The sequence below is a fragment of the Arvicanthis niloticus genome, chromosome 6 (genome assembly GCF_011762505.2).
Source record: "Arvicanthis niloticus isolate mArvNil1 chromosome 6, mArvNil1.pat.X, whole genome shotgun sequence".
In the NCBI taxonomy this organism is placed as follows: Eukaryota; Metazoa; Chordata; class Mammalia; order Rodentia; family Muridae; genus Arvicanthis; species Arvicanthis niloticus.
This window is the reverse complement of record NC_047663.1, coordinates 38,669,919-38,696,007: the sequence shown is the minus strand read 5'-3', so window position 1 is coordinate 38,696,007 and position 26,089 is coordinate 38,669,919. Positions and strand designations below refer to the sequence as shown.

General features: G+C 41.0%; 1 protein-coding gene and 1 non-coding gene across 11 annotated transcripts in view; one reads left to right on the top strand and one right to left on the bottom strand.

Annotated features, from left to right (window-relative positions):
* Nucleotides 1-26,089, top strand: part of Ap2b1 (adaptor related protein complex 2 subunit beta 1) — a 103,110-nt gene that overhangs the window by 57,605 nt on the left and 19,416 nt on the right. For 5 of the 10 annotated variants that reach the window (XM_076936157.1, XM_076936155.1, XM_034507125.2 and 2 more), the window contains exons 15-18: nucleotides 3,664-3,705; nucleotides 4,511-4,657; nucleotides 6,937-7,082; nucleotides 8,589-8,718. In XM_076936157.1, coding sequence (XP_076792272.1) covers nucleotides 3,664-3,705; nucleotides 4,511-4,657; nucleotides 6,937-7,082; nucleotides 8,589-8,718 — 465 coding nt within the window. The remainder of the gene's footprint in view (nucleotides 1-3,663; nucleotides 3,706-4,510; nucleotides 4,658-6,936; nucleotides 7,083-8,588; nucleotides 8,719-26,089) is intronic. The other 5 variants (XM_076936161.1, XM_076936159.1, XM_034507127.2 and 2 more) reach the window with 1 other exon arrangement.
* On the bottom strand, nucleotides 5,755-5,886 carry LOC117712190 (small nucleolar RNA SNORA17). The gene has a single exon (XR_004607257.1). It is a non-coding gene; the product is annotated as a small nucleolar RNA SNORA17 (small nucleolar RNA).

Below are 26,089 nucleotides of genomic sequence, written 5' to 3'. Positions count from 1 at the left end.
TAGTTTGACCTTGTGATTAGAGTTGTTGTGAGGAATAGAGCTGTTGGCAATCTGTATGGGTTGATGTATTCCTTAGAATCATTTCCCAAATCATTGCATAGAAGAGATGAGGGTCTAGACAGAAGTGTAAGAATGTTGAGCTTAAGGTCTGCTCCTATGATTAAGAAAATACCTTCAGGTACCTAGACAGCTCCAGTTTTAGAAGCAGGTATATGTACTTTTAGACTGGCCACAAAAGGGGCCCAACCTACACCAGTCACTAATACTGTGTGGAATTTTTTCCTTTAAGTCAGTGGTCATCTCTGTTAATATTATTTTGTTATGCTTTTCTTTTCCCTTAGAGTTGGGCAGATTTGTTCTTTAATAGAATTTCTTTTTTCAGTTCTCTCTCTGTGTTACTCTTTTATAGTACGAGGCCATTCATGCTGAGCTGGCATTTACCTTTACTATCTGGAGCTCATCTGGAGCTTACTTGTGGCTCAGACTTCTAGCCTTGCCTGGTTCTGCTTCGGAGCTCATGTCATGTACCTAAATCTGCTCGGCTCATAAGTTAGAGCGGTCACCATGGAATCACTGCTTTCTGTCCAGTTCCTAGATTAGTTCTGCAGTGACCTATCACTGTGTAATCCAATGATAATCTCAGTGCTCTCGTTAAACATTACTTTAGATGTGGTGGAGTTACCACTCTTTGACGGTAGCCAAATGTTAGTACCATTTAATGTAAGTACCATTTAATGGCAGTGAATCTTGTGATTTAGATTGGAATAGGGAATTACACTACTTATTGAAAGTATCAGCTCAATACCTTTAGAAAAATTCTTAGTTTTTAGCATTTGAAATATTCTTTTTCATAGCCATGCATGTTGGCTCATGCCTATAGTCCCAGGATACAGCAGAAGGATTATCAGTTCAAGACTATCCTAAGATATATAGCAAGGCTCTGTCTCAAAACAAAAGCTACCCCCCACCCACCCCCAAATTGACACCTCTCCTTCCTTCTTCCTGTATTCTGATTTAGGTGTCCTGTAGTTGACATTCTTTTCTTCATGAAGAAACTTTAGTAAGACAGTCCTGGGGATGGTAGGATGTGACATGTGAACACTTTGAAGGATTTAGATACCTAAGATTAGGACACAAGTTCCTTTTCACTCCCGCCTTTCATAGCGCACTGGATAGTAAACAAACACCTGAATTGTATAGGCCCTAGTGTGATTGATTTGGTATAGGATCCTGATAAGTGTGAGCTCTCAGAATACTCTCTCCTAGATAGACCTCATACCAGCAGTTGAACTGGAGATGGCTCGTTAAGACTGATACATAATGACTTTTCTAGGTATTTTTCTTAGTTATCTGCTGCATTACATTTGTCAGTGTGGTGGATAGCTAAGACCATGTATTAGGTTGCTTCTATCCTTGCTCATCTTACTCTTTCTATATTAGTCATTGCCTCTCACCAATATTTTGCTACTACATTGACATATTGTCAAAGTGGTGGGTGATCTCTCTCGAAATCTTCTGTAGTTAAGAGGAAAGATTCAAAATAAAGCCTGAATAAGCTACAGTCTAGTTTTGCTACCTGGGAAACATTGGCTTTATTCTTTTCCTTTACTTGGGCCATAGCCTTTATAGTTCTAACTGTGTCTCATATCCTTTGGGTCTTATGTGTGTCAGATTCTAGATGAGTTATGTGTTCTTGATTCTGAATTGTCACTAATATAAAAAAGGAGCATCGGGATTGTTTTTCTTTTCTTTTTAACATATATTTTAATTTACTTAATTTTATGTGCATGGGTATTTACCTGCATGTATGTCTATGCACCACATTCATGCTTGAAAGAAGGTACTAGATCCCCTGGGACTGGAGTTATAGACAATTGTGAGCCACCATGTGAGTGTTGGGAATTAAACCCTTGTTCTCTGGAAGAACACCCAGTGCTCTTAACCACTGGGCCATCTCTGCAACCCCAAGATTGTTTCTTCTGTGGTTTCAAATAAAATTGGTCAGTAGCATGGGGAAAGATTGTGTTTTGACATTTTCCAGCTGATACTCTCATAATATTCAAGAGATAAGAATAAAAATCTAAAGGAGAAGAAGGAACTAAAATGAGTTAGGCATGGTGGTGCACACCTTTACAACACTTGGGAGACAGAGGCAGATAGATCTCTATAATTCCAGGCCAACCTGGTATACATAGTGAGTTCTGGGCCAACCAGGGACCCTGAGACCCTGTCTCACAAGAACTAGGTTTCATGTGAATTCTCACATCATTGTGATAAATACAATATCTGTTTAGTCCATGGCAAGGAAAGCACAAAGAATTCATAGCAGCTGGAGTATGTGGTAGAGGCTCTCCTCCATTTTGATAGATCAGGAAGCAGAAAGCAGAACAGCACCACCAGCTAAAGACTCAAACATAGGAACCTAATAGGGACATTTCAGGCTAAGCCACAGTAGGTGTTACTTCCTTTAGTTTAAATAACACCAATAGCTCTGTGATTTTTATTGAATATTTAGTAAAACCGTTACTTTTTAAATGTTTTTCTTCTAAGCATATGTCATCCAGTTTGGTTTGTTTTTTTGTTTTTGTTTTTTTTAAAAAAGTGTATCTTTTAAGCTAGGGTTTCAAACCTGGCCAGAGGAGGGCCGTGTTCAAGAATGTAGAGGTAAGCCTAATAGGAAGTCACACACCACATTAGCAATAGGGTGAATGAGACGTTTTGTGGAGGTCCTTCCAGGGGGCTAGGGAGGAAGCAAATACAAGGCTGACTACAGACGTCACCCCACCAAGAAGTCTTTGTAAATAGTACCATTAGAGTGTGTGAATATGTGTGTGCACGTGCATGTGTGTCCTCATTGGTCTTGTCATGGAAGACAAATCTTCCTTCAGGGTGAGTTGTATTTGTTATCAGGCTCTAAGGGGAAAGAAACAAGGCTTAAGTAAGAGCCTGTGGAATTGTTTTCCTGACAAACTAACAGTCTAATTCTCTTCTTTTCCTCCTTTAAATGACGAGCCCCAAATAAATCACTGCAACTCTGTTTAGAGGTAGTGACTGTGGGAGGTGTGGAGCGTGCATGCTGACTTTCTGTATTAGCTGCTTTCCCCAAAGAGGATTCTCAACTGAAAAACCTTTATGTTCCACTGGTAATTTTTGAAGCTAGAAGTTGCCCCTCAATATTGGTTTGTTTTCCATCACTTCAGTAAGGCAGCAGGTTTTGTAGGCTAAAGCATTTTCAGTCTTCCTTTGCTTTTTTCCCCCAGCCTTCAGTTTCTTTGTGAAGGAAAAAATAATGCTGCTTGGGCATAGAGCTTCATAGAGAATACAAATACTTGTTTTTCTGTCAAATACAATAAGATTGTCAAAATCTTATTTGGATTTGTGCCAATGAATTGTGTAGACGAACAGGATCAGAAACCGTTGCTATGATATGCCAGCTCCATTTTCCAACTTTTTGCAAAGCTCTCCCACCCTTTCATTACCACCACTCGGTTCCCCTAGCATATGTTTCTTGGCAATTTAGAAGCCCTTAGGCTTTGGGAGACAAGTCAAATGGCATGCATTTCCAATGACTTGGTAGAACAATTTACAGAATCTATATGGGCATCTAGTACTTAGCTAAATGAACTCTACCTCTCTCTCCTCTCTCTCCTTTCTCTCTTTCAGCTTGGCAGTGACCTTGGCGGGGGCATTGGAGGAAGTCCGGCAGTAAGTGCCATCTGTTTTTTTCACCATGGGAAGCTCTGCCCTGTTTGATGCTTTCCTTCACACCCGTTGTCAGAGCCACCGCTGCTCTCCAGCACTGCATGCCACAAGCTCGGTAGCAGTGTATGAGGGTAGAGAGTGCAGGGTTCCTTGCAATCTTGGGGTCACATACCACATGTGGTCTAGGGACATCTTTAGGGAATGATGCTGTGGTGCCTGTATAGATCTTTGTGTTTCTAACATTAAACAGCTGACGGAAATGGAACCTCCAATCTTGACTACAGAATGCTTTTATGCCCTGGTGTCCAGAAAGACCTTGAGAGAGTTTGATGGATGCATAGAGACACTTTCCTCATAGATGAGTTCCTACGAAGTGTGAATATCAGCTCCCTCAGGAGAGCTTCCTACTAGATATTAATGCCCAAATGGGAAGTCAGACTTGGCCAAATCCAAGTGGAAGTGGAACTATTTTAGTTGAATGCTTCTCCCTTGTTCTATAGACACAAACTCCTCTTTTGTTAGGGTACCTGTAGGCCTTTTGCACAGAATCATGGAAGCTAAAATTGGAAACAAACAAGACAGAATCCTGGATCACTGTGTTCTTGCATCCTACCTGTGCCTTGACAAAGCCTCTAAAGCACATATACATTTATCAGTGGTGGGAAAAGTCATGGAGACATTATGCTGATTTGATTCTTGCAAGTACTGTAACTGCAGTGTTTTCTAATTGATTTACCAATGCTGTTAAAGTAACATTTTAAGGACAACTAATTTATTTCTCATCTCTTTCTGTTTTTTTTCCCTAAAGGTAGGACAATCCTTCATCCCGTCATCAGTGCCTGCAACCTTCGCTCCTTCACCTACTCCTGCTGTGGTCAGCAGTGGTCTGAATGACCTGTTTGAGCTTTCCACTGGGATAGGCATGGCACCTGGCGGATATGTGGCTCCTAAGGCGGTAAGTAGGTAGATAAGCAACTTTTTTTCAGTGGACAAACCCTAGATTGCTTCTAACAAGTTACTTCTACTAACACAGAGGATCCATGAGGAAGATAAAGGGTAGCTTCAAACTTAACCGTAGGAAACACCAGTAACATCCCCCTTAAACATTTAGATTTAAATTGGAAATATTAAATACTTAGAGTTTGGGCCTCATGTTTAGAGACATCCAATTTGTCAGCCCTCAAGTACAGTAAAAACCTGGTACATCATTTTATAATACATCAGCAAGAGACACACACAGTAGAGAAAAGTGGCGTGTTTGTTTGTTTGTTTGTTTTTAGTTTTTGTTTTTAAAACAACTTGTTTATTCCCCCTCCTCATTGGTACTAGATAAGGATTCTAGAGTAGTCTCTTAAATTTGACTTTCATAGGTTTCAGTACACCTCTTTTCTTTTGTAGCCTAAACTCCAATTCAAGGACCATTGTATCAGCTTCCTAGGTGCCAGTGTTCCATGTAGAGAATGACCTATGACAGCCACACTTGTGGTTTCAAAGAGTAAATGTATTAATATATAGCAGGCAGAAGTGAAAGAACAGATAAGAGCTGCAGATAGACAGCAGAGTGTCATCAGATCAGGTACTCACAAGCACCTTGTGGAGACAACTGGCATAAACCACATGGGAGAGCAACGAAAGAGCATCATCAAATCAGGTGCTCACGCCAGCAGAACTGGTTGGAGATCTGAGGCTGGACTTCCCGACTGAGAGCTCTCTAGGCAAGCAGAGAGTTTTCTCTGGATGAATTTTGCAAAGCAGATACTTTTAGCCAAAAGTAGACTCAGAACTGAGCCATAGTGTTTAGGTACAGATTTGTAGCTTTGATATAAAATCTCCCATGCTGGTATCCAGGGGGTGGGATTCTTTTAGTCTCTCTGTGTTTGTCTGTCTATCTGTCTCGACCTGCCCCCTCTTTTTGGCTCCCTCTCCCCACATTCCCTCTACCCCTGTCCTGGGAGCCCATCTGGGCCTACCTGATATCTCAGCCTAGCTCCCTTTCTGTGGGGGTTTGCCTGGCGTCAGATTGGTGGTTGTCTCAGGCTCACTTTTTTCAGAAATATTAGGCTACTGATCATTGAGATGTTCATAGGTCAGAACACTAAGCATAGACATAGCCTCTCTCCTCCCAGCCACCTACTGACGCGCATGTGATAAAGCACCCACACCTACAACTCCTCTACAGGCAGACTGGGATGCTTTTATAAGGTATCTATAGGGTAACTTTGCAATTGACTTCATTATTTCACATTTAAAACAGACATTACCAATCTGCCCTCTGAAAAGATGGTGTCAGATTGCTGCCCCCAAACCATAACGGATACCAAGTCTCCCATATTCTAACTTATTCCAGGTATTTTTTTGTTTGGTTGATTGGTTAGTTGGTTGGTTTGCTTTGCTTTTTGACTCTCAAAAGTAAAAAAACAGTATCTTATGTTTCTGGGTTTTTTTTTTTTTTTTTTAGTGTAACTGAGTAAATTATGATTATTCACTTTCCATAAACTCTTTAGCTAGTGGTTATAATGGCTCACAAACTTGCTTTATTGTTTCTAAGTAGCATGATAGGGATATCATAGATTCTGGGCCAAGGATACATCATCAATAATAATATAGAGAAAAAAGCATTGAGATTATCAATGTAATATATGGTCCTTTAATGGGGTCCTAGGAGTATTGAAACTGTCTTGAATGATTATAAACATGCTGTTTGCATTAGTAGATTCACCTTCTTCCATTCAAGTCTTTTATTTTTTTTTTTTCAGGCCTAACAGAAACATGGTAACTCTTCAGAATGTTTTTTCCTTGTATAAGCATTTGGCAACAGTACTTAAATTAGTAAAATGACCAAGTTGAACAGAAAATAGAAAAGAAGCCAGTTGCTCATAGACTTTTTTTTTTTTTTTCTAGGTTTTTCAAGACAGGGTTTTTCTGTATAGCCCTGACTGTGGCTGTCCTGGAACTCCCTCTGTAGACCAGACTGGCCTCAAACTCAGAAATCTGCCTGCCTCTGCCTCTCAAGTGCTGGCTCATAGACTTTTATTTTAAATTGGTTCTTAAATAATTGAGCATGATCTCAAAATTCAAAAAATACTTTATTTAGACATTTTCACACAGATTTAGTATTTGTTGTGCAAAAGTCACCATCATTTTCTGAAGAGATGTGCATTTCACTTTACATGTTGGAAAAGAGCAGCACAAGGGTAAATCTTCTCTCCTGGTCTTTGTGCTGTGTCTTATCAGGTCTGGCTGCCTGCAGTAAAGGCTAAAGGCTTGGAGATTTCGGGGACATTTACTCACCGCCAAGGGCACATCTATATGGAAATGAACTTCACCAACAAAGCTCTGCAGCATATGACAGACTTTGCCATCCAGTTTAATAAAAATAGGTAAGAAGCAACATGCTGAGTTTGATGTTGAGCAGTTGTGCGTCTTGTTCTGAATATGCTCCAATCAACATGGGGTAAAAATTCAAGCTGGCAAGTCCGGAATGTGGCGTAAGCCTAGCTCTTGTAAGTCTGTTGAGCTGTCAGCTTCGGCTCTGGAGAACAAGGGCAAAGTTAGGAGCTTGAGGTATAGCTCAATGGAAGAACATTCACTTAGCATACACAGTGCCTTGGGCTAGATTTCCAGCTCTGCACACAGACAGACACACACAGAGACACATACAAACACAGGGGAGAGGAGAGAGAAAAGAAAAATGGTTTTTGTTATTGTTGTTTGGTGATTTCAGGACAAGATTTCCATCCTGGGTGTCCTGGAGTTTGTTTTGTAGACCAGGCTAGCCTCCAACTCAGAGATCCACCTGCCTCTGTCTCCCTAGTGCTGGGATTAAAGTCATGTTCCACCATTCCTGGCCAAAAATGGTTTTTGAAAATTAAGCTTGCAGTCAAATCAGGGCATCATGGCACATGCCTGTAATCCCTGTACTCATAAGATGGAGGTAGGAGAATCAGGAGTGCAAGATAATTCTTGACTACACACTAAATTCAAAGCCAGTCTAACTTACATGAAACCTTGCCTAACAAAACAAAATCAAAAACAACAAAAAAACCACTATTAAGTTAATAGGCTAATAAACTGACTGAACATACAGTTCTCCAAAGAAGAAACACAGTGACAAAAACAGTAATGTCCATTGAGAACAAGTAAATTAAAACCATTTCGAGAGTCTGTCTCATGCAATCAGAATGGCTATCCTATCGAGACAATGACAAATACTAGCAAAGAAAAGATGTCTTTTTCACTGTGCCTTGGGAGTAGAAACTCTTCCGTTTGGAACAATGAAAACAGTAAACTGTCACCTTTATACTGACCAGATAGGTTAGGAAGCTAGTGATATAACATTAATTTTTCATACTTTAGTTTACAAAGTGAACATTCCTTGTCATTCTCCTGTCTTAGACTCATAAGTGCTAGGCTTACTCACAGAGGAGAGATTCTTAAATCTTTCTCCAAAAGATTATTTACAGAAAAAAATTATTTATATAAATATAAATACATGCATATATAGAGTGGGAGGGAGAGGGATATGAAGACGGAGAGAGAGGGAGGGAGGGAAGGAAAAGAGAGAGAGAGAGAGAGAGAGAGAGAGAGAGAGAGAGAGATGCTCTGACCCTCCAAAAACATGATAATACAGAAGAATCTCTCAAAATCCTAGCATCAGCAATAGCTCCTGCCTGTGAACACCTCCTCTCTTCTACTCCATGTAACAGAAGTGGTCAAAAGTTTTGCCATAGCCAGTGTTGGAGAAGGCCAGTGCTCACACTGCTCCCTGCTGTTCCTTCTGTTTAGCTGTCTTTAGTTACTTCACTGGAGTAGGAGCCATGCAAACTCACAGGTGTGTGCCTCCTGCCTCTTGACGAGTGTCTGGCTGTTCTTCCTCCTCTCTCTAGCTTTGGTGTCATCCCGAGCACTCCCTTGGCCATACATACTCCACTGATGCCAAACCAGAGCATTGATGTCTCTCTGCCTCTCAATACCTTGGGCCCAGTCATGAAGATGGAACCGCTGAATAACTTGCAGGTCAGAGTTTTACTTCACTTGGAGTTGTGGTTAATGTGTTGCTGATGTCCCCTTATGTGTAAAGTGGTCCATCTGCAGTAGCTCGTTTTCCATTGCTATAACGCAATACCCATGTAAAGAGGCTTATTTAGCTTACAGTTTGGGAGGTGTACTACACTGTCTCAACACTTTGGCTTCCTTGTATCATGCATAGAATTGTGGTAGATAACCTGTGACAAGGAAAGATTATAATGGAAACATTGGGAAAAGGAGAGGTAGAAGCCAGGCAGTGGTGGTGCATGCCTTTAATCCCAGCACTTAGGAGGCAGAGGCAGGTGGATTTCTGAGTTCGAGGCCAGCCTGGTCTACAGAGTGAGTTCCAGGACAGCCAGGGCTACACAGAGAAACCTTGTCTCAAAAAAACAAACAAACAAAAAAGGAGAGGCAGAGGCAGTGATTCTTTTAAATAAAAACTTCCTGTTCTGGAACCAAGACAGACTCTCACAAGAACTACTGTATGTCTACAAAGGGCCAGCATTCCCAGTGACCTCATCACTTCCCACCAGGCCACTCCCCCATCTCAACTCCAGCATGCTACGGTCCCCTTGCCGCCCCTCCCCTCCGCTTGCCTGCCAGTACAACCTCTAAGGAAAAGTCTCTTTTCTAGTGATAAACTTGGTAACAAAATAGTTTGAAATAATTATAATGAAGTTTTTATTTGGTTTAACCCCCCCCCACCCAAAAAAAGAAGCTATGCAGTTACTTAGAGATACTTGCTTAATTAACATTTTAAAGCTTGTTTGTTTGTTTGTTTGTTTGTTTGTTGAGATGGTCTCATTTAACCTAACTTGACATCTCCCCAAGTAGCTGAGAATAACTTTGAACTTCTGGTCCTCCAGACCCTACCCCCTCTCAGTGTAGGAGTATAAGTGTGCACCACCATGCCTGGTTTAAGACTTCAGCTGAAGAAACTCAGCGGCTGTATTTATTTATTTATTTATTTATTTATTTAGGTTTTTTGAGGCAGGGTTTCTCTGTGTAGTCCTGGCTGTCCTGGAACTCACTCTGTAGACCAGGCTGGCCTCGAACTCAGAAATCCACCTGCCTCTGCCTCCCAAGTGCTGGGATTAAAGGCACATGCCACCACTGCCCGGCAGTGGCTATATTTAACAGAGGTCCAGGACTCAGTTCTCAGTCTGTAACTCCAGTTCCAGTGGATCAGACACCACCATCTTCTGACTTCTGTAGGCACTGCACACATGCTACACACACATACATGTATGCAGGCAAATGCTCATACATATAAAATAAAAGTAATAAATCTTAATTTAAAAAAAGGACTCCCATCTGAAAAGAAAATATGTTGATAATGAAATGAGCTTGTATTTGATCAAGATATAACAATAAGAAAAGAGAAAATAGGTAGGAATTAGCACAGGGTTATTGTTCCCTGCCTGGAAATTGAAATGATAGAATAGTGAATGAGGCTGTGAAGTATATTTAATGTGGTGACACAGAAATATTAACCATGTGCTTTCCAGTCCAGACAGCTAGAGCACATGGCTTGGTGTTCTAGAGATACCAGTGGGGGTTATGGCTGCTGATAAAACAAATACCGTGTTGATCTTAGAACTGAACATTTTTCAGTACTCTACATACCAGCACAATTGTCTGCCGCTTCACTGACTGCCTTGTTGCCACAGTGGTTAATTGCTGATTTTCTTAGCAATGAATAAGAATTTTTTAGACTAGACAAATGAGTCAGAGTGTACTTGGCTGAGACAAGAAAGAGAAAAGTGGGGTTACTCCGTAGATAGAACTGGCTGTTACTATGAGGAAAGTCCTGTGCTAAGGAGTGTTTCCGGCTCACAGCCTTCAAGTAACCAACCCAGATATGCATCTGTTCTCTTTTCTTGGAGGCTAACCTCCCATTGGCCCATTAAGCCCCAGGCATGATGTCTGGGATGGTCGGCATGGGTGCATGAATGTTTTCTTTCAGAAGTAGGAAGGATATTTGGGTCACAGAAACTAGGACAAGTTTTCAGTTCTTAAAACAAAACAAAGGAATGTTAGTTCACTTTCCTATTTGCATTTCTAGTTTACTGAATCCCAAAGAGGGACCTCTGAAGCCTTCCCTTGAAAATACTGATACAATATTGGGACTGATAAGTTATTTTTCTCACATGTACTCTTGTAAAAATCAATCTATAGGGGCTGGAGAGCTGGCTCAGCGGTTAAGAGCACTGGCTGTTTATAGAGGACCAGGTTCAATTCCCAGCACCCACATGGCAGCTCACAACCATCTGTAACTTGAGCTCCAGGGGAATCTGACATCTTCATGCCAATACACATAAAATAAAATTCAATACATTTTTTTTTTTTTTTAAGAAGCAGTCTGTAAAACATTGTGTCTGAAGAGATTGGCTATCACTTGCCTAGCAAGCACAACCTACCCCACCCCTAATTCCATCTGTAGTCAACTACTGATTCTTCAATTTCCTCTTGGGCTCTTTTCTCTCAGGGATAGCATAATCATGACTCTTTTATTAATTGACATTTCTCAGTGGTAAAGATAAACAAACCTTAAAAGGAGAAAAGCTTTTATTCTTCTGAACACTAAATTAATGTCTGCTGGGAGAAGGAAGCAAATAAATAGCTGAAGTGTGGGAAGGACTGCAGAGCTAAGCTTCCATCCCACCCGTGTCCCTGATGTGAGCAAGAGGCAAGATTTAACTTAGACTAGACTAGATAGGCCAAACGATAATATAATGCTGCTACAGAAGTTTTCATTAAAATGCATATTAAATTATCATTTATTATAGTATGAAATAGTATAAGTTAAAAATATACCACTACTCCTTCACATGTCTTTGTGCATGGTGGGTCTCTATATATGCATACATGTGTACATGTGGATATGGAGGCCAGTGGTTAGCATCTATCCACCTTATCTTTTGAGATAGGATCTTACCTGGAGTCTGGTCTGGTTGTCTAATGAGCTCCAGGTATCTCTCTTCTTTGCTTTCAAAATGCTGGAGTTAGATACATACCACCATAACTGGCTTTTTTATGTGGCTGGTAAGACTTACTTGGGGCCGGGCAGTGGTTGCACACACCTTTAATCCCAGCACTTGGGAGGCAGAGGCAGGAGGATTTCTGAGTTCAAGGCCAGCCTGGTCTACAGAGTGAGTTCCAGGACAGCCAAGGCTATATAGAGAAACCCTGTCTCGAAAAACCAAAAAGAAAAAGAAAAAAAAAAAAAAAAGAAAAAAAATAGGCTTACTTGGGTACTCATATATATCAGGTACTTTACCAACTGAGCCATCTCCTAGGCCTACTATTCCTGTATATGTGTCGGCCAGAGGTCAACCCCTGGTGTCTCAAAAGCCTACCTTGTTTTAGGACATGCTCTCTTGGACTGGAGTTCACCAAGCAGGCTAAGCTAGGTGACCAGCAAACCCTAGGGATCTGCCTGTCTTTGCCTGTCTCCCCACTGCTGATATTAAAAGCATTTTCCACCATTTTCGTTTTTGTTTATATAAGATCCTTATGCTCACAAAGCAAGCACTTTACTGACTGAGCTATCTCTTCAGCCCCAGTTACTTCTTAAAACAGGAACCAGATTATGCCACAGATACAGGAATGAAATCTCTAGTAGAGATTTGAATTTGTTGATCAGAGAAGCTTTTGTGAGGCTGTGGATATGACTTAGTGGCAAAGTGCTTGCCTACAGTATGTAAAGGTCTTGTAAGTCCAGCTTGTAAGTAGCATACAGAATAAAATTTGCTGCACTGTGGAATTATTTTTAGTTTATTCATATCAGATAATTATATTACTAAGAAAGGAAAATTATTCCCTCTATTTAAATAAAACAAAATCTTTAACAAGTATCTAAATAAATTTTCTCTAAATATGTTTGACTCCAATATCATTGTTTTCCATTTCATGTGTGTTAGTTGCTTAGAAACATTTTCTCAGAGTACTCACCGACAAATAACTGCTTCTTCAAGTCAGAGCCTGCACAGACAGTTGGGTTATGACATGTTCATGGGTTCCCGTAGGGGCATGCTTCCTTTTTCACTATTCTACACATAAAGAATATTGATACCGTTATCCTTCCAGGATACTTTTTACCAGGGATCTCTAAGTACAGCTTACAGAGTCAGCTGGGGTTGGGCATGATGTTTATAATCCCAGCACTGGTGACAGGCTTAGGCAAAAGGATTGCAGCAAGTATAAGACTAGCCTGGGCTACATAGTGAGCTTCAGCTTAGCTTGAGCCAAAGTGGTTTTGAATCCTACAGGAAAAACTCAGATCCAGCCTTCTCTTATAAAGAGTAATTCTATTTCCTTAAGCCTCTTTGCCGTGTTGTTTGTTGTGTTTAGGAGGTGATCAAACTGAGGAACATGTGCCATGCTAAGGTACTGCTGTAGGACAGAGCTACATCCCCAGCCCTCTTCAGTTGTACTGTTTAATATAGTATCCACTAGCCTACATGTGGCTATATAAACTGGAATTAATTAAAATTAGGTAAACATCTCCATTTCTCTACTACATGCAAAAACATATGGCTAATAGTTACTAGGCTGGGTGGTGTTTCTACAGCCTCCTGCCCGATCCATCCTCTGTCTCATACTCACATGACCTGGAACACAGAGAGCATCTGGAATCTGTGAGCTGATACTTTTCTCAAGTTTGGAAAAGTTCTGTCTTACTCTTTACTTTTCTCCAGCCCTGTTATGTCCCTTCCCTCCTAGAACTACAATTATGCCTTAGAGGTCATCTCTCAAGTCATCAAGGCTGCTGTTGCAGGAAGAGCTTGTCTTTTTCTGTTCTTAAAATGAGATAATTTCTATGGATTTATTTTAAAAACATCCTTTTTCTTGAACTTCTTGATTCTTTGTTAAAAGTTCTTAAATATGCTGAGTACTATAAAGACTCTGTCAGCCATTTGGAAGCTGGGAACTTGGGACAGGATAGAGAGAGAGTCTTAGCATTCAGTCTGTGTAAGGTCACTGAACCTACCAACCTTCAACTGCCTTATCCTCTCTGAAGGAAGTAATCTTCCGTTTTACACAGAGACTAGGGTCTCAGGTAACATCTACCAGTATGGAAAGGAATGGAAATCTGGGCCTATTAATAGCATCTTAATCCTTTTTCATTGTTGTTTGGTTTGGAGGGGGCATTGTTTTTGTTTTGATCTTTTGTTTTTGTTTTGTTTTTTGTTTGTTTGGTTTTGGTTCGGTTTGGTTTGGGTTTTTTTTGAGATAGGGTTTCTCTGTGTAGTCCTGGCTGTCCTGGAACTCATTCTGTATGCCAGGCTGGCCTCGAACTCAGAGATCCACCTGCTTCTGTCCCTAATGGGATTAAAAGCCTGTGCCACTTTTGCCCAGCATCCTCTTTTTTGTATTTAATAGAGCTTTGCTGTGAGTTGAATTCAGAGCCTTGCTCTTGCTAGGCAGACTGCATTCTACCCTCTCCACCCGTCTTCTCTTTAAATGGCTATACAAACCCAGAGTGCTGCAAGTCCTCAGCATTTAGGAGTCCTATGGTATTTTTGCCAGTCTGTGTATTTTCCATTATGATTTTATTGCTCTTATGTTTTCCCTTCCTTTGTGGATCTGTGGCTGTAAAGTGTTTTATTCTCCTTTAGTTATAGCAGTGTTCCTGTGTTTCAGGTTGGCTTCTAACTATGTAGCTGAAGATGACCTTGAACATCTGAATTTACAGGTTTATGCTACCACTTCTTTATGTGGTGCTAGGAATTGAACCTAGGGCTTTGTGAATTCGAGACAAGCACTCTGCCCACTCAACCACATCCTCAGCCTTAATGTGATTTATATTTCTGTCTTTGCTTCAAAGACTGGTAACACCTTCTTAAAAATTCTTTGTGAGCCAGCAAGATGGTTCAACAGTAAAGGTACTTGAAGCCTCCAGACAAACCTGAGTTCAGTCCTAGAACCCACCAAATGGAGAAGGGAACAAACTCCTGGGAATGCCTCTGACCTACACACACACACACACACACACACACACACACACACACACACACACACACAAAGAGAGAGAGTCAGACACACAGAGTGGTACATAGTCATAAATATGCACATATACAAAGACAAATAAGTAAATGAAATTTTTTTAAGTTCTTGTTTTCCTTCTATATAGACTCACCTTTGAGATGAATCTGTGGCTAAAGAACTAGTCCTTTCTGTTTACAGTTCTATCTTTTTACCTGTCGTCTCTTAATCTTAAATAAACTGATGGATAAGAGGCTAAAGCATTGATTAGGAAAAGAAATAGATGTGTGTCTCTTGATTCCTTTTGCTTGTGTGCCTGTTCTAAAATAAGACGGCATCCATTACTTGTGATGAGGGAAGAAAGTGAGGAACAGGAGCTAAAGAGGACACCACTTCTGACCCTTGTCCTGAAGACTGCATTAGCCGGAGGGTTTGTTACTGTATTGTCCTAAGAACACTTTGTCCCTTATCACTCCTGCATTGTAGTCGAAGCTTGTAAGACAGTCAGTTCAGATGGTGTCTGTCCCTGGTATTTCTTGTCTTCCATATATCCATTCGTACTCAGAAAGTCCACAGCTGTACCTGTTGTACCAGAAAAACCAGTGAGTGCTTCCAATGGAAGGTCTTTGCAGCAGCTTGCCTTGGATGGAGCAGGCTGGCCTGGCATTTTCAGCTTTTTTCCGACTGATGCATAGTGCAAACAAGTTCAGGGTTAAAGCTTCACTGGCTTTTCATGATCCATAGTTGGGGACTCTTATGTGGCCTTCATGGGTGCTGCTTGTTCCAAGTACTGTGTCCTTGGGAATGGCTAGCACAGGCACAGTGCATCCGCCCTGGTCACATAAATAGATACAATGCCATATACCCTCAAACAGTCCTAAAAAGTCTCAAAAGCATCATGTAAAGTAATGGAGTCTTAATTATGAGAAATTAAAGATACTTTCCTAACCAATAATAAATCGTTTCTGTGGCCATTTCAGTACATTTCTTCCTGTCACATCAGGATGATACGCAAGTTCTTCAGTTTCATCAAAGAAAGTTTGTGTCTTGAATCTTAGATATTCATTTTTTACTAGATTGTGTTTGATGACACTTAACTTTTTTGACAGGATAACTGAGATTGAGGTTAAAGATGGAATTTAGTGCTGTAATGCTTGTCTGATGTACATGGACTCTGGGCTTGATTCCTAGCGTCTACACTCACTTCTCAGAGAAGATAAACAGTGAACAGTCTTGTTTTTTTTCCCTAATCAATACCCCACTGCTAGATTGTTGTAAGACCATGTCTGTAGTTAGAATTTCTACTGTTGTTATAAAACACCATAATGAAAAGCAACTTGGGAGGAAAGGATTTATTTGAGCCTGCAGTTCTATAGCACAGGCCATCACTAGAACCTGAGGCAGGAGCTGAGAGAGAGGCCATGGAGGGCGCTGCTTATTGGCTTGTTCCTCATGACTTGCTCAGCCTGCTTTCTTATAGTAACCCAGAACACCAGCATAGAGGTGGCATTGCCCATTGTGAACTGAGATCTCCCATATCAATTATCAGTCAAGAAAATGCACCACAGGCTTGCCCATAAACCAGTCTGGTGGGAACATTTCCTTTCGATTGAGTTTCCTTTTTTTTTTTTTTCCAAAATGACCCTAGCTGTGGTAAGTTGACATAAAATTAAGCAGCATAGAGAAAAAAAGATTTATTTCAGCTTACAGTTCCTTATCACAGTTTGTCACTGAAAGAAGTCAGGGCAGAACCTAGAGGTGAGAACTAAAGCAAAAGCCCATGGTGGAAGGCTGCCTACTGGCTTCTTGCCTCATGCCTTGCTCACTGCTTTCTTTCCCGACATCACCGCTGACTCGTCGTTGTTGTCGTCCTCCTCCTTCTCTTCCTCTTCCTCCTCTTCCTCGTCCTCCTCCTTTTTTTCTTTCTTTTCTTTCTTTCCCTTTTTTTTTTTTTTTCTCCCTTGAGACAGAGTCTCACTATATAGCTCTGGCTGTCTGGAGCTCCGTAGTAGACAAGCAGTCTTGAATTCATAGAGATCCTCCCACATTCTGCCTTCCAGGTGCTGGGAGGTGCACATCACCACCTCTGGCCTATTAGCCTGATTTCTTATATCCCCAGGACCACCTGCCCAAGGATGGCATAACTCATAATGAGATGGGTTCTCCCACTTCAATCTCTAGCTAAGAAAATGCCACACTGGCCTGCCCACAGGCCACTCTTATGGAGGCATGTTCTTAACTGTTGTTCTCTCTTCTCAGATATGTCTAGGTTTGTGTCAAATTGACAAAACCCAAGCAGCACACCTGTTACAGCAATTGCCCCTCTGAATGACTGCATCTGAGCAATAGGCAATAACATTATGTTCTCATGAGTCCAGGCACTCTGCTAGATTAGAAATCTGCCAGCAGTGTCAGGAGACAGTTGTTGTTGAACATAGAAGAATACCAAGCTCATGCAGAGGATAAGGAATTTTTTTAAAATGTTAAAAATATCTGTAGTAATCTATAATTGACTTTTGTTTGTTAAAATCATACCATCTTCCATCATAACTATAAGTTATGAGTGAATGATAGAAAATGAAATCCAATTGAAGCTTCTAGTTTGTTGCATGGTTGGAAATAGCTTATACGATCTTTATGCATTTAGAGAACTTTGAAGTTTCAATATAGAACAGGTAACCTCTTTATGGTCCCTCTGTTCCCGTTATTCTGAAAAATGTTCACATAAAACTTTAATGTACACTAGAGGTTCGAAGAGAATGACGATGGGATTTTCCTGAGCTGGACTAAGTCTGTTTTAGAGTCAGAGTCACATTCACATTTGGATTTATTTACTCCACTCTCATGTTTTATAAGATAGGAATTGTTTTACTTTTTAAATACATGGCTTACACAGCCTGCATAATATGAAAGCCATTACATTTTGAAATAAAACTTGAAGACTTGGGGTATAGCCTATTGGTATAGCTCTGCCTATCTCATCTGAGACCTGGGATTAAATTTCCACCCCCTACAAATGAAGAAAAATAAAACATACACATAGAACAAGTAGCAATGATGCTTAGAAAAGCCCTATAAAGCCCCATGTTTAAAGACTGTACAGTCGTGGGGCTCAGACTGTGTCTCGGGAGCAGAGCTCTTAGCTAACATGCACAAAACCCAGGTTCCTTTGATAGCGAGAATATAACATCTTAGAGTTGGAGATAAATTCTCCTCATTACCCAGCCTAGCCTTGAACTCCCAGTCCTACCTGAGCTTCCTGAGTAGTTGGGGTTACAGTTGTACATCATCATACCTGGCTTTGTCACCCCTCTTGTTCCATTTCAGGAAAGTCTGGTTTAAGAGAAAGTGTTGATAAAGTTAGTCATCAGTCTTAGTATTTTAAGAAGAAAACCTAGTTACAACTGGGGTTTGCTGGTGAATATCACTAGAATCTATTATAGTTTGGAAAAAGAAAAATATTGATGAATCATTTTTGAAAGCTGTATGAATGAACATGGTCCTTGGCTTAATAGCTGCCTTTGTTTCCAGGAACTGTTCAAAGAATTGGAGGGTAAATACTCATAATATATTGCTTTCACTGACAATATCTGCCCCTTCTGTATATGACCTACTTCCATAATGGACTATGTAGAGACAACTTTCGTGCTTAGTGGCCTGTCCTGCCCAGCATCTCAGCAGCCATGTGGCTTTCTTTTGTCCACATAAAGTTGGATAACAGGCCAGTACACAGGCATGACTGTATCTCTAGTTGACTTCCAGTTTGCAGCTAATGAAGTTTTTACTAGGGCTTCTACAGCATACTAGTCTATGATGTGGGATGTTACTACCTTACTTGGTACAGTGTATATTAACTGTATTTTAAAGGGTCTTTTAAAATTATTTAGTGTGTGTGTGAGAGAGAGATATGGGGGTCTCTATGACCTCCATGGCCAGCAGAGTAACAGTCTGTGAGAGGCAAGAAAACAATTCAGTTCAAAGTGATTCATTAGCTGGTGTTGTTGAAACTTCTGAGTAGTTTATTTTAAGTATATTTAAGCACAGTACAATTTGGTGAAAACTTTGCTGGTGATAAATAACTCAATCCCATGTGCACAATTAAGCATACATAAATCTTGAGGAACAAAGTAAGCTAAATAAAGATCAAATAGGACTACATCAAAACTATATGTGACACTTTCTATGAAGATAGATTTTATAGATTCACTGGGAGAAAAAAGCTCCTGGTAAGGGTTGAGAAGGATCCAATATGGCCACACAGATAGCACAAAGGTCACCAGGCTATTAACTCTGTTGGCTCTCAGCCTTCTGGGCAGACAACAGGTTACACATCTCTTCCTTTGAAGGAACCTGTGTGTTTATCCTTTCTGGTTCTCCTGGTGCTTATCTGTCAGCCCAGGAACCTTTTTGCCTCCTATAGTGTGAGTGTGCACATGGAGGGGTCTGGAAACAATTTACACAAGTTGGTTATCTCATTTTACCATGTGGTTCCTGGAAACTTAACTCAGGTTGTGTATGGCAGGTGTCCCTACTAGCTGCACCATCTGCTAGCCTGTTTTAAAGTTTAACAGCAGCTGGAGGTATAGCTTATTGGCAGAACTCATGCCCAGCATGTATAAAGCCCCTGGCTTCAATTTCTTGAACTTCAGAAAATAAGGAAAGTTTAACAGTAAGCTCTCACAGCAGGCAGCAGGCAGCAGGCAGGAGGTTCCCTTCCTCCATCCCTGAGCATTAATGTTAGGATATTTAAGATGTGACAGCTGCAGTCTCCCAGTCTTGGCAGGGTATGGATAGCTGTCATTGAAAGGGAAGAGAGTGACACCTGTGGTGTGTTTGTTTGTTGTATAGGGTTTGCAGAACTGCTAGGGTAAGAGTTTAGCATTTGGAGGGTTGGAGAGATGGCTCAGTACTTAAAAGCACTGGAGAGATGGCTCAGTACTTAAAAGCAGTAGTGGCTCTTCCAAAGGACCTGAATTCAGTTCTCAGCATCCACTGGGCTCACAACAATTCATAACCTAGTTTCATGGAATCTGATGCCCTCCTCTGGCCTCTGTGGGTACCATGCACCCACGTGGTACACATCTATATGTGCAGGCAAAACATTCACACACATAGAATAAAAATAAATCATATTAAGTTTAGCATATGGAGAAGTGACCTTTCTTTAGACTGAAAGGCCTGGGAAATTATTGATGGCTAATTTTGGCCATGAGTACTATAATGGCCAAATGATACTATATAAAGGAATTTTATTAAAGGCAAACTAGAGAAGAAAAGAGTGAATGTTTGTAATAAAGGTGTCTGGAGAGGCACTGGGTTGGTCAGTGTAGTAGTTTCACTTGTTAGTCATATTTTGGCAGAAAAAGGTCACATAAGTTTCTATTTCGTTTTGCTTCCATAAAATGTTGTTGGGTTTTTGTTGTTGTTTTTTAAGTGAGGACATGGGGCTGAGTATATAGCTCAGTGGTGAAGCACAAGCCCTAGGTTTAATCTGCAGCACCACTATGGGGACAGGAGAGGGGAACTACTTGGAGCAAGAACAGAGACATATATCTTGACATTCTTTTCTCTTGACTGAAGTTCCTTGTAAGGCATGCAGCTCACAGGACTGAGCCTGCTGTGGTGAACATTGCTTGGCTGTTGGTAACCATAAACCCTCTTTCTTTAAACTCAAACTTCCAGTCTGAAAGAATGTATGTTCATAATTGTTGAAGCTGAAGTCCCGACAGACATATGTCCTAACCATGTCCTTCTCTCCTCTTACCCTTCAACTCCATCTGTTCCTCTGGCCCTTCGCCTACTGTAGGGCTGCCAGTAGGTCCGCTGCTCCTCTGAAGCCTTTAAATTGACCATTTTCTTGTTTGGAGTATGCCGTCTCAACTGCTATCTGCATGGCTTATTTGCTTCATTCAGGCCTCTGACAAAATAGATTCTTCTAAGTAAGGCCTCATTCTACCCTTCCCCCAGCCCCTTGATCTTTTTTCTTCCTATGCTACTTACTACATTTTGAATATATGTTTTTCATTCTAACCTCCTTCCCCACTGACCAGAGCAAACTGTAGAAGACCAGCAGTTACTGCCCCCACATTCACAAAACCTCAGTGCCTAGAACAGTGCCAAAGAACAGAGTAGTATATGTCTGTTATCACATGAGCCTTTTTCCATTTAGAAATGTCAGACTCTTCTAGTTCTTGAACAGCATCTAGCAAGATGAACGCTTTATCTTAGCAGGGTATCTGTCCCCCACCATAACCTCTGCCTGCTGTTGCTCAGTGGTCTGACAGCCAATTTTGGAGGGGAGGTAGGTATCCTAAGCCTAAATTTAATCTCAGATCAACAATCACAGGTTCCTTTCCTGTTTTCAAGCACATGAATGCTTCCCAAGATTGGAAGTAAGGAGACAAATAGGACATCTTCTTCTTCTAACATTTGGTGAAGTTCTGTCACTAACCTACACCCATACTTCTTTAGGATAAAATCAAACTGCCAGCCCTAAGTTATTCAACTGTGTTGCAAGAGCCCAAATGTTTCTACAGTAAGATTGGAAGCTCAAGCTTATGAATGAAAAAGTAAATGAAAAAGTTCAAGGATTCTTTCTAAGTGCCTTAGAGAAACCAAAATCATTTATATACCTGCAGGCAATACAGCTAAAGAAGACATTTTCACGGAGAGACCAGAATGTATCTTACTTGCCTTTCATAATCCAAATAAATGCAAAGATGTATGTGACAGAGACACATAGAGAGGTGGGGATATTAATAGAAAAATAAGATGGGCCTGATAGCTCTTGTTTGGTTGGGGTTTTTTGTTTTTTCGAGACAGGGTTTCTCTGTGTATCTCTGGCTGTCCTGGAACTCACTCTGTAGACCAGGCTGGCCTTGAACTCAGAAATCCGCCTGCCTCTGCCTCCCAAGTGCTGGGATTAAAGGTGTGAGCCGCCACCGCCCTGCCCTTTTTTGTTTGTTTGTTTGTTTGTTTGTTTTTTGTTGGGCCTGATAGCTCTTACCTGTAATCCCAGCACTTGAGGAGGCGGAAGCAGAGGACCAACGAGAGGCCACCCTGGACTACTCAGACCCCAGCTCTAAAACTAGGTCAAAATGACAAAATTGTTCACTTTATCTGCTCATTCATTTATTTGCTTTAAGGACAATTTGCTTGTAAGAATTTCAGAGCTGGGCATGGTGACATACTCCTTTAATCCTAGCACTTGGGGAACAGAGACAGGTGGATCACTATAAATTTGAAGCTGGCCTGGTCTACATAGTGAGTTCCAAGCCAGTTAGGGATGCATAGAAAAGAAAACTGTTTCTTCAGATAATAATCAAGCAGTCTACCTTTTGCCTTTAAAAGAAAAATTTTGATTTCAGGTTTGACCTTGTATGCAATCAGAAAGTTTACATTTGGTTAAAAAAATAGGTATGATTATAAATTAAGAGATAAGAGGTGCAAAGATTGAAATTTCTAAGCTGAACTTCACTTTGGGAATGAATTGTCACCTGCCTGGTTGTTCTTACACTACAGATTGTGTTGGGACTTTGAGGGTGTTAGTTTAGCCTGTTCCCTGCAGTTCAGAGAGCTTCTGTAATGGCTGTAGGTAGGCTACTTGGATCTGATTGAAATTGCACTAAGAATTGCAGAACTTGGCTAGAGAGACAGCTCAGAGATTAGGAGAGCTTGCCCTGCTTCTTCAGAGAACCAAAGTTTGGTTTCCAGGACCCAAACCAGGAGCTCTCAAACACCTGTAACTCTAGCTCCAGGGGATCCACCACTCTCTTGCAGGCCCAACAGGTACCTGTGTGCATGTGCACATGTACACATAGGTAAAAATTGAATCTCTAAAAGTTGTAGAACTTGATTGTAGCAGTTCTCAAGGCCCTGTGCTTTGCACTTCTTTCACAGACAGCCTTGGGTTCATCCTTGTGTGCTTCTATTCAAGTCAGAATTCTGACAGTTTAATTGTTTATTGAAACCAATGTCTGTCTACTCTACAACCTTAATAATCTACTCATTGGTGTTTTTTGGAATCTAATCTAACACATGGTCTAAATGACTTGAGAGCTTTTGAGAATAAATTAAGAAGCTCTTCTGGCAGAATGAGAACTTATAGGAATCACATTTCTGGTTTTATTTCCTCTTAAAACAAGGCCTAAAAAGAGATTGGCTCCTAGGAATTTGTGGTATTTCTAAAGTCCAGTAATAATTTGTCCTACTAGAGGATTTCAAGTTCTAGGAGTCATGAGAGCGGAGGTATGTATTCAAAGCTTTCCATTTCTGTCAAAACTACCAGCGCTGAAGTGCATGTTGTTGCCCACAGGGGCTTTTACCTAGGGACCTGTCTGTCAAGAGAGGAAGCTGACATACTTGCCCTGTGTGGGGTTCCTGTTCACACACTCTTGACAGTGGATAATGCCCCAACATCTCCAGAGAACCAACAAAGAGACTAAGTAGGACACCCAGCATTTGGTTTGAGCTCTACTCAGCTCACATGAATCCTCCTCACCTAGCAGATGGTCAAAGAAAGAATATAGAAGGAGAACTGTCTGCAGCTCAGCATTGGACTAAAGATTAATTGGTAAACTACTCTTTTCTGTGGAGAGTTTCATATTTCTGCTCTATTTTTTATTGTGCCCAGATACTGTCAAATGAGGCACATAGCTCTGTTTCATCAGGATTATCTCTGAGAATCCCCCATAATTGATTGATCAACAGGCTTTGAAATGGAAGGCAATATTTAAACTTAAGGTAGAAGATAATTTTGGCATTAAGAGTGAAGAAATCTGCAGGTCAGTTGAACTCCTGCAACTAACAGAAGGGCCATTTCTGCCTGAGTCTCAGATGCTGTATATCACACTTAGAGTCTGTGCATTAAAAACCTGTCACTCAGAGCCATTCCCCTAGGATCTGTTGACTAGGTTGTGTGGTACTTTAAAAACACATCTGAATCATCATTCCTCAGAAAACTGGAGATGGTTGGCGTCACTGCTTGGTCCTAACTTGGACCAGTCTGCAAATAATCTCTCCAAAAGCTAAATGCAGAAAAGGAATAAAAAGAGAAATTATTCTCCAGAGACTTGGAAAGGTCACTTGTGACATCATAGGAGAGTAAATGAGAGAATCTGGAAGGTGAGCCCTGTACTGCTCACTTGGTTTTGGTTTTAGTTGTGGCAGTGCTGCCTTTGGTTACCTGTGGTGAGGGGTATGGTAAGAGGCTTCATCTGCCAGAGTTCAGACTGAGTTCATTTCAGACCTTTTTATAGTGCTTTTAAATACACTGGAACACAGTTAGAATATTAATTTAGCCTGTTCATCTCCAGCTGTGCCACCATAAAGAGGCTACAGCTACTGCAGCAGGCTTCCTATACTAGGGAAAGAAAGTAATTGCTGGGTACAGGCTGACACTGACAGGCTACTCTTTCCCCAGCAGCCCCTGAAAGTAACTTTTAAAAACACTATTATTGTTATTGAGCATTTTTAGCTCACTTTTGTGTTTCAGAGAGCCTTATAATAATCATTTCTGTTTACTCTTCCTATTGATGTCCTGAGGAGGAAGCAGGTTCATAGTGTTATGGCCACATGTTGCACATTGTATATGCCAGAGCAGCAGGCAGCCCTCTCCTTGTACCATCTGTGATCTGCTTTGGGCAGCCTTGAGGCTGAAGCTGAAGCAGGCATTCTGTTCCTTTGTTCAATGAATCCATTTTTTTAAAAAACACTTTTATTTTGGAGTGTGTGTATCATACTCTTTTTTTAAACTGCATTAATTTTACATCATGTACATTTACATAGGTGAAATGAACATTAAATATTACTGCTTATGAGCTAAACAATGATATTTTCAGTTTTGTGTCTTACATCTTTTTAAGGCATAGTCTTGCTATGTAGCCCAAGGGCCTCCGGCCCTGTGATCCTTCTGCCTCTACCTCTTGAGAACTGGGATTATAGGCTCCATTATCTGTTTTTGACATTTTGAAGCTGGATCTTGCTATCTTTCTATTAAGTCTATAGTGGCCCCATACTTACCATCCTCCTGCCCCAGTACTCCAAATCCTGGGATTATAAACATGTGCCAGCATACATGGCCACAGTAATAACTTCCTGTTTTTATTTATATCTATTTTTTATGCCAGTTTCAACTCACACAACTTTAAGAACCACCAATTGGCCTTGTTAAAAATACTTGACTTTTGTTGTTGTTTTGTTTTTTTGAGACAGGGTCTTTCTATGTAGCCTTGGTTGTTCTGGATCTTGCTATGTTGGCCAATCCCTGCCACTGTCTCCTGAGTTTTAGGATTAAAGGTATGTATCACCATGCCTAGCACTTAGGGATACTTAAAGCTAAAGACTATACAATGGAAGTATTTAGGAATCAGAAACAAGCAGATCTCTCTGAATTCAAGGTCAATAAGTCTCAGGCCAGGCAAAGTTACACAGTGGGAGACTGCCTTAAAGACAAACGATGGCCTGGGCAGTGGTTGCGCACACCTTTGATCCCAGCACTTGGGAGGCAGAGGTAGGCGAATTTCTGAGTTCGAGGCCAGCCTGGTCTACAGAGTGAGTTCCAGGATAGCCAGGGCTACACAGAGAAACCCTGTCTCAAAAAACCAAAAAAAGAAAAAAAAGAAAAAAGAAAAAGAAAAAGCATGTGGGGGTAGGAAAGAGGACAGTGGGAAAATCAACTAATGCCATCTGTCTAATCAACTAATCTGTCCCTGGCTCCTGAGGCTATGAGTGATGATGTTACTATCATAATACTAGGTCTCGAAGACCTGCCTGCCTAAGATCAGCCATGATTAAAGCAGAGCCATGAGGAGGCAGTAAACCATGAAGATGTCAAGAGGAAGAGTATTCCACAGGAGAAACAGCAAGGGCAAAAGCACAGAATTAGATGTGTACCCTGAGCAAAGAACAGCCCCTGTATCAAGAACTGCCAGGGGCCGGCATCACAAAATGAATGGGAGCAGATTCTATAATCTGAATGGTTGAATTCTAAATGAGATGGGACCATTGAAGGTTTGAGCAGAGAAGTACTTGCCAGCCAATGTATGTCTTAATATCCTTCTGGCTGCTGTGTTGAGAATAAACTGGAAAAGCTAAATAAATGTGTGAAGGGGAGTCGCAGGCAGATGAGTGGAGACACATGCAGAAATAGGAATATGCGAAAAGGTTCTGTATTCCATTTATTGAGTTTGAAATGATAGCAGGGGCTGAAGAGCGAGCTCAGTAGAAAAGAGTGAGGTCTGCTCTTTCAGAAAACCCAGGTTTGATTCCCAACACCCATGTTAAGTGACTTACAACCTCTTCTACCCCCAGTTCCAGGGAACTGGAATGCCTCTGGCCATTATGAGCACACACACAAATGTGCACAAAATCA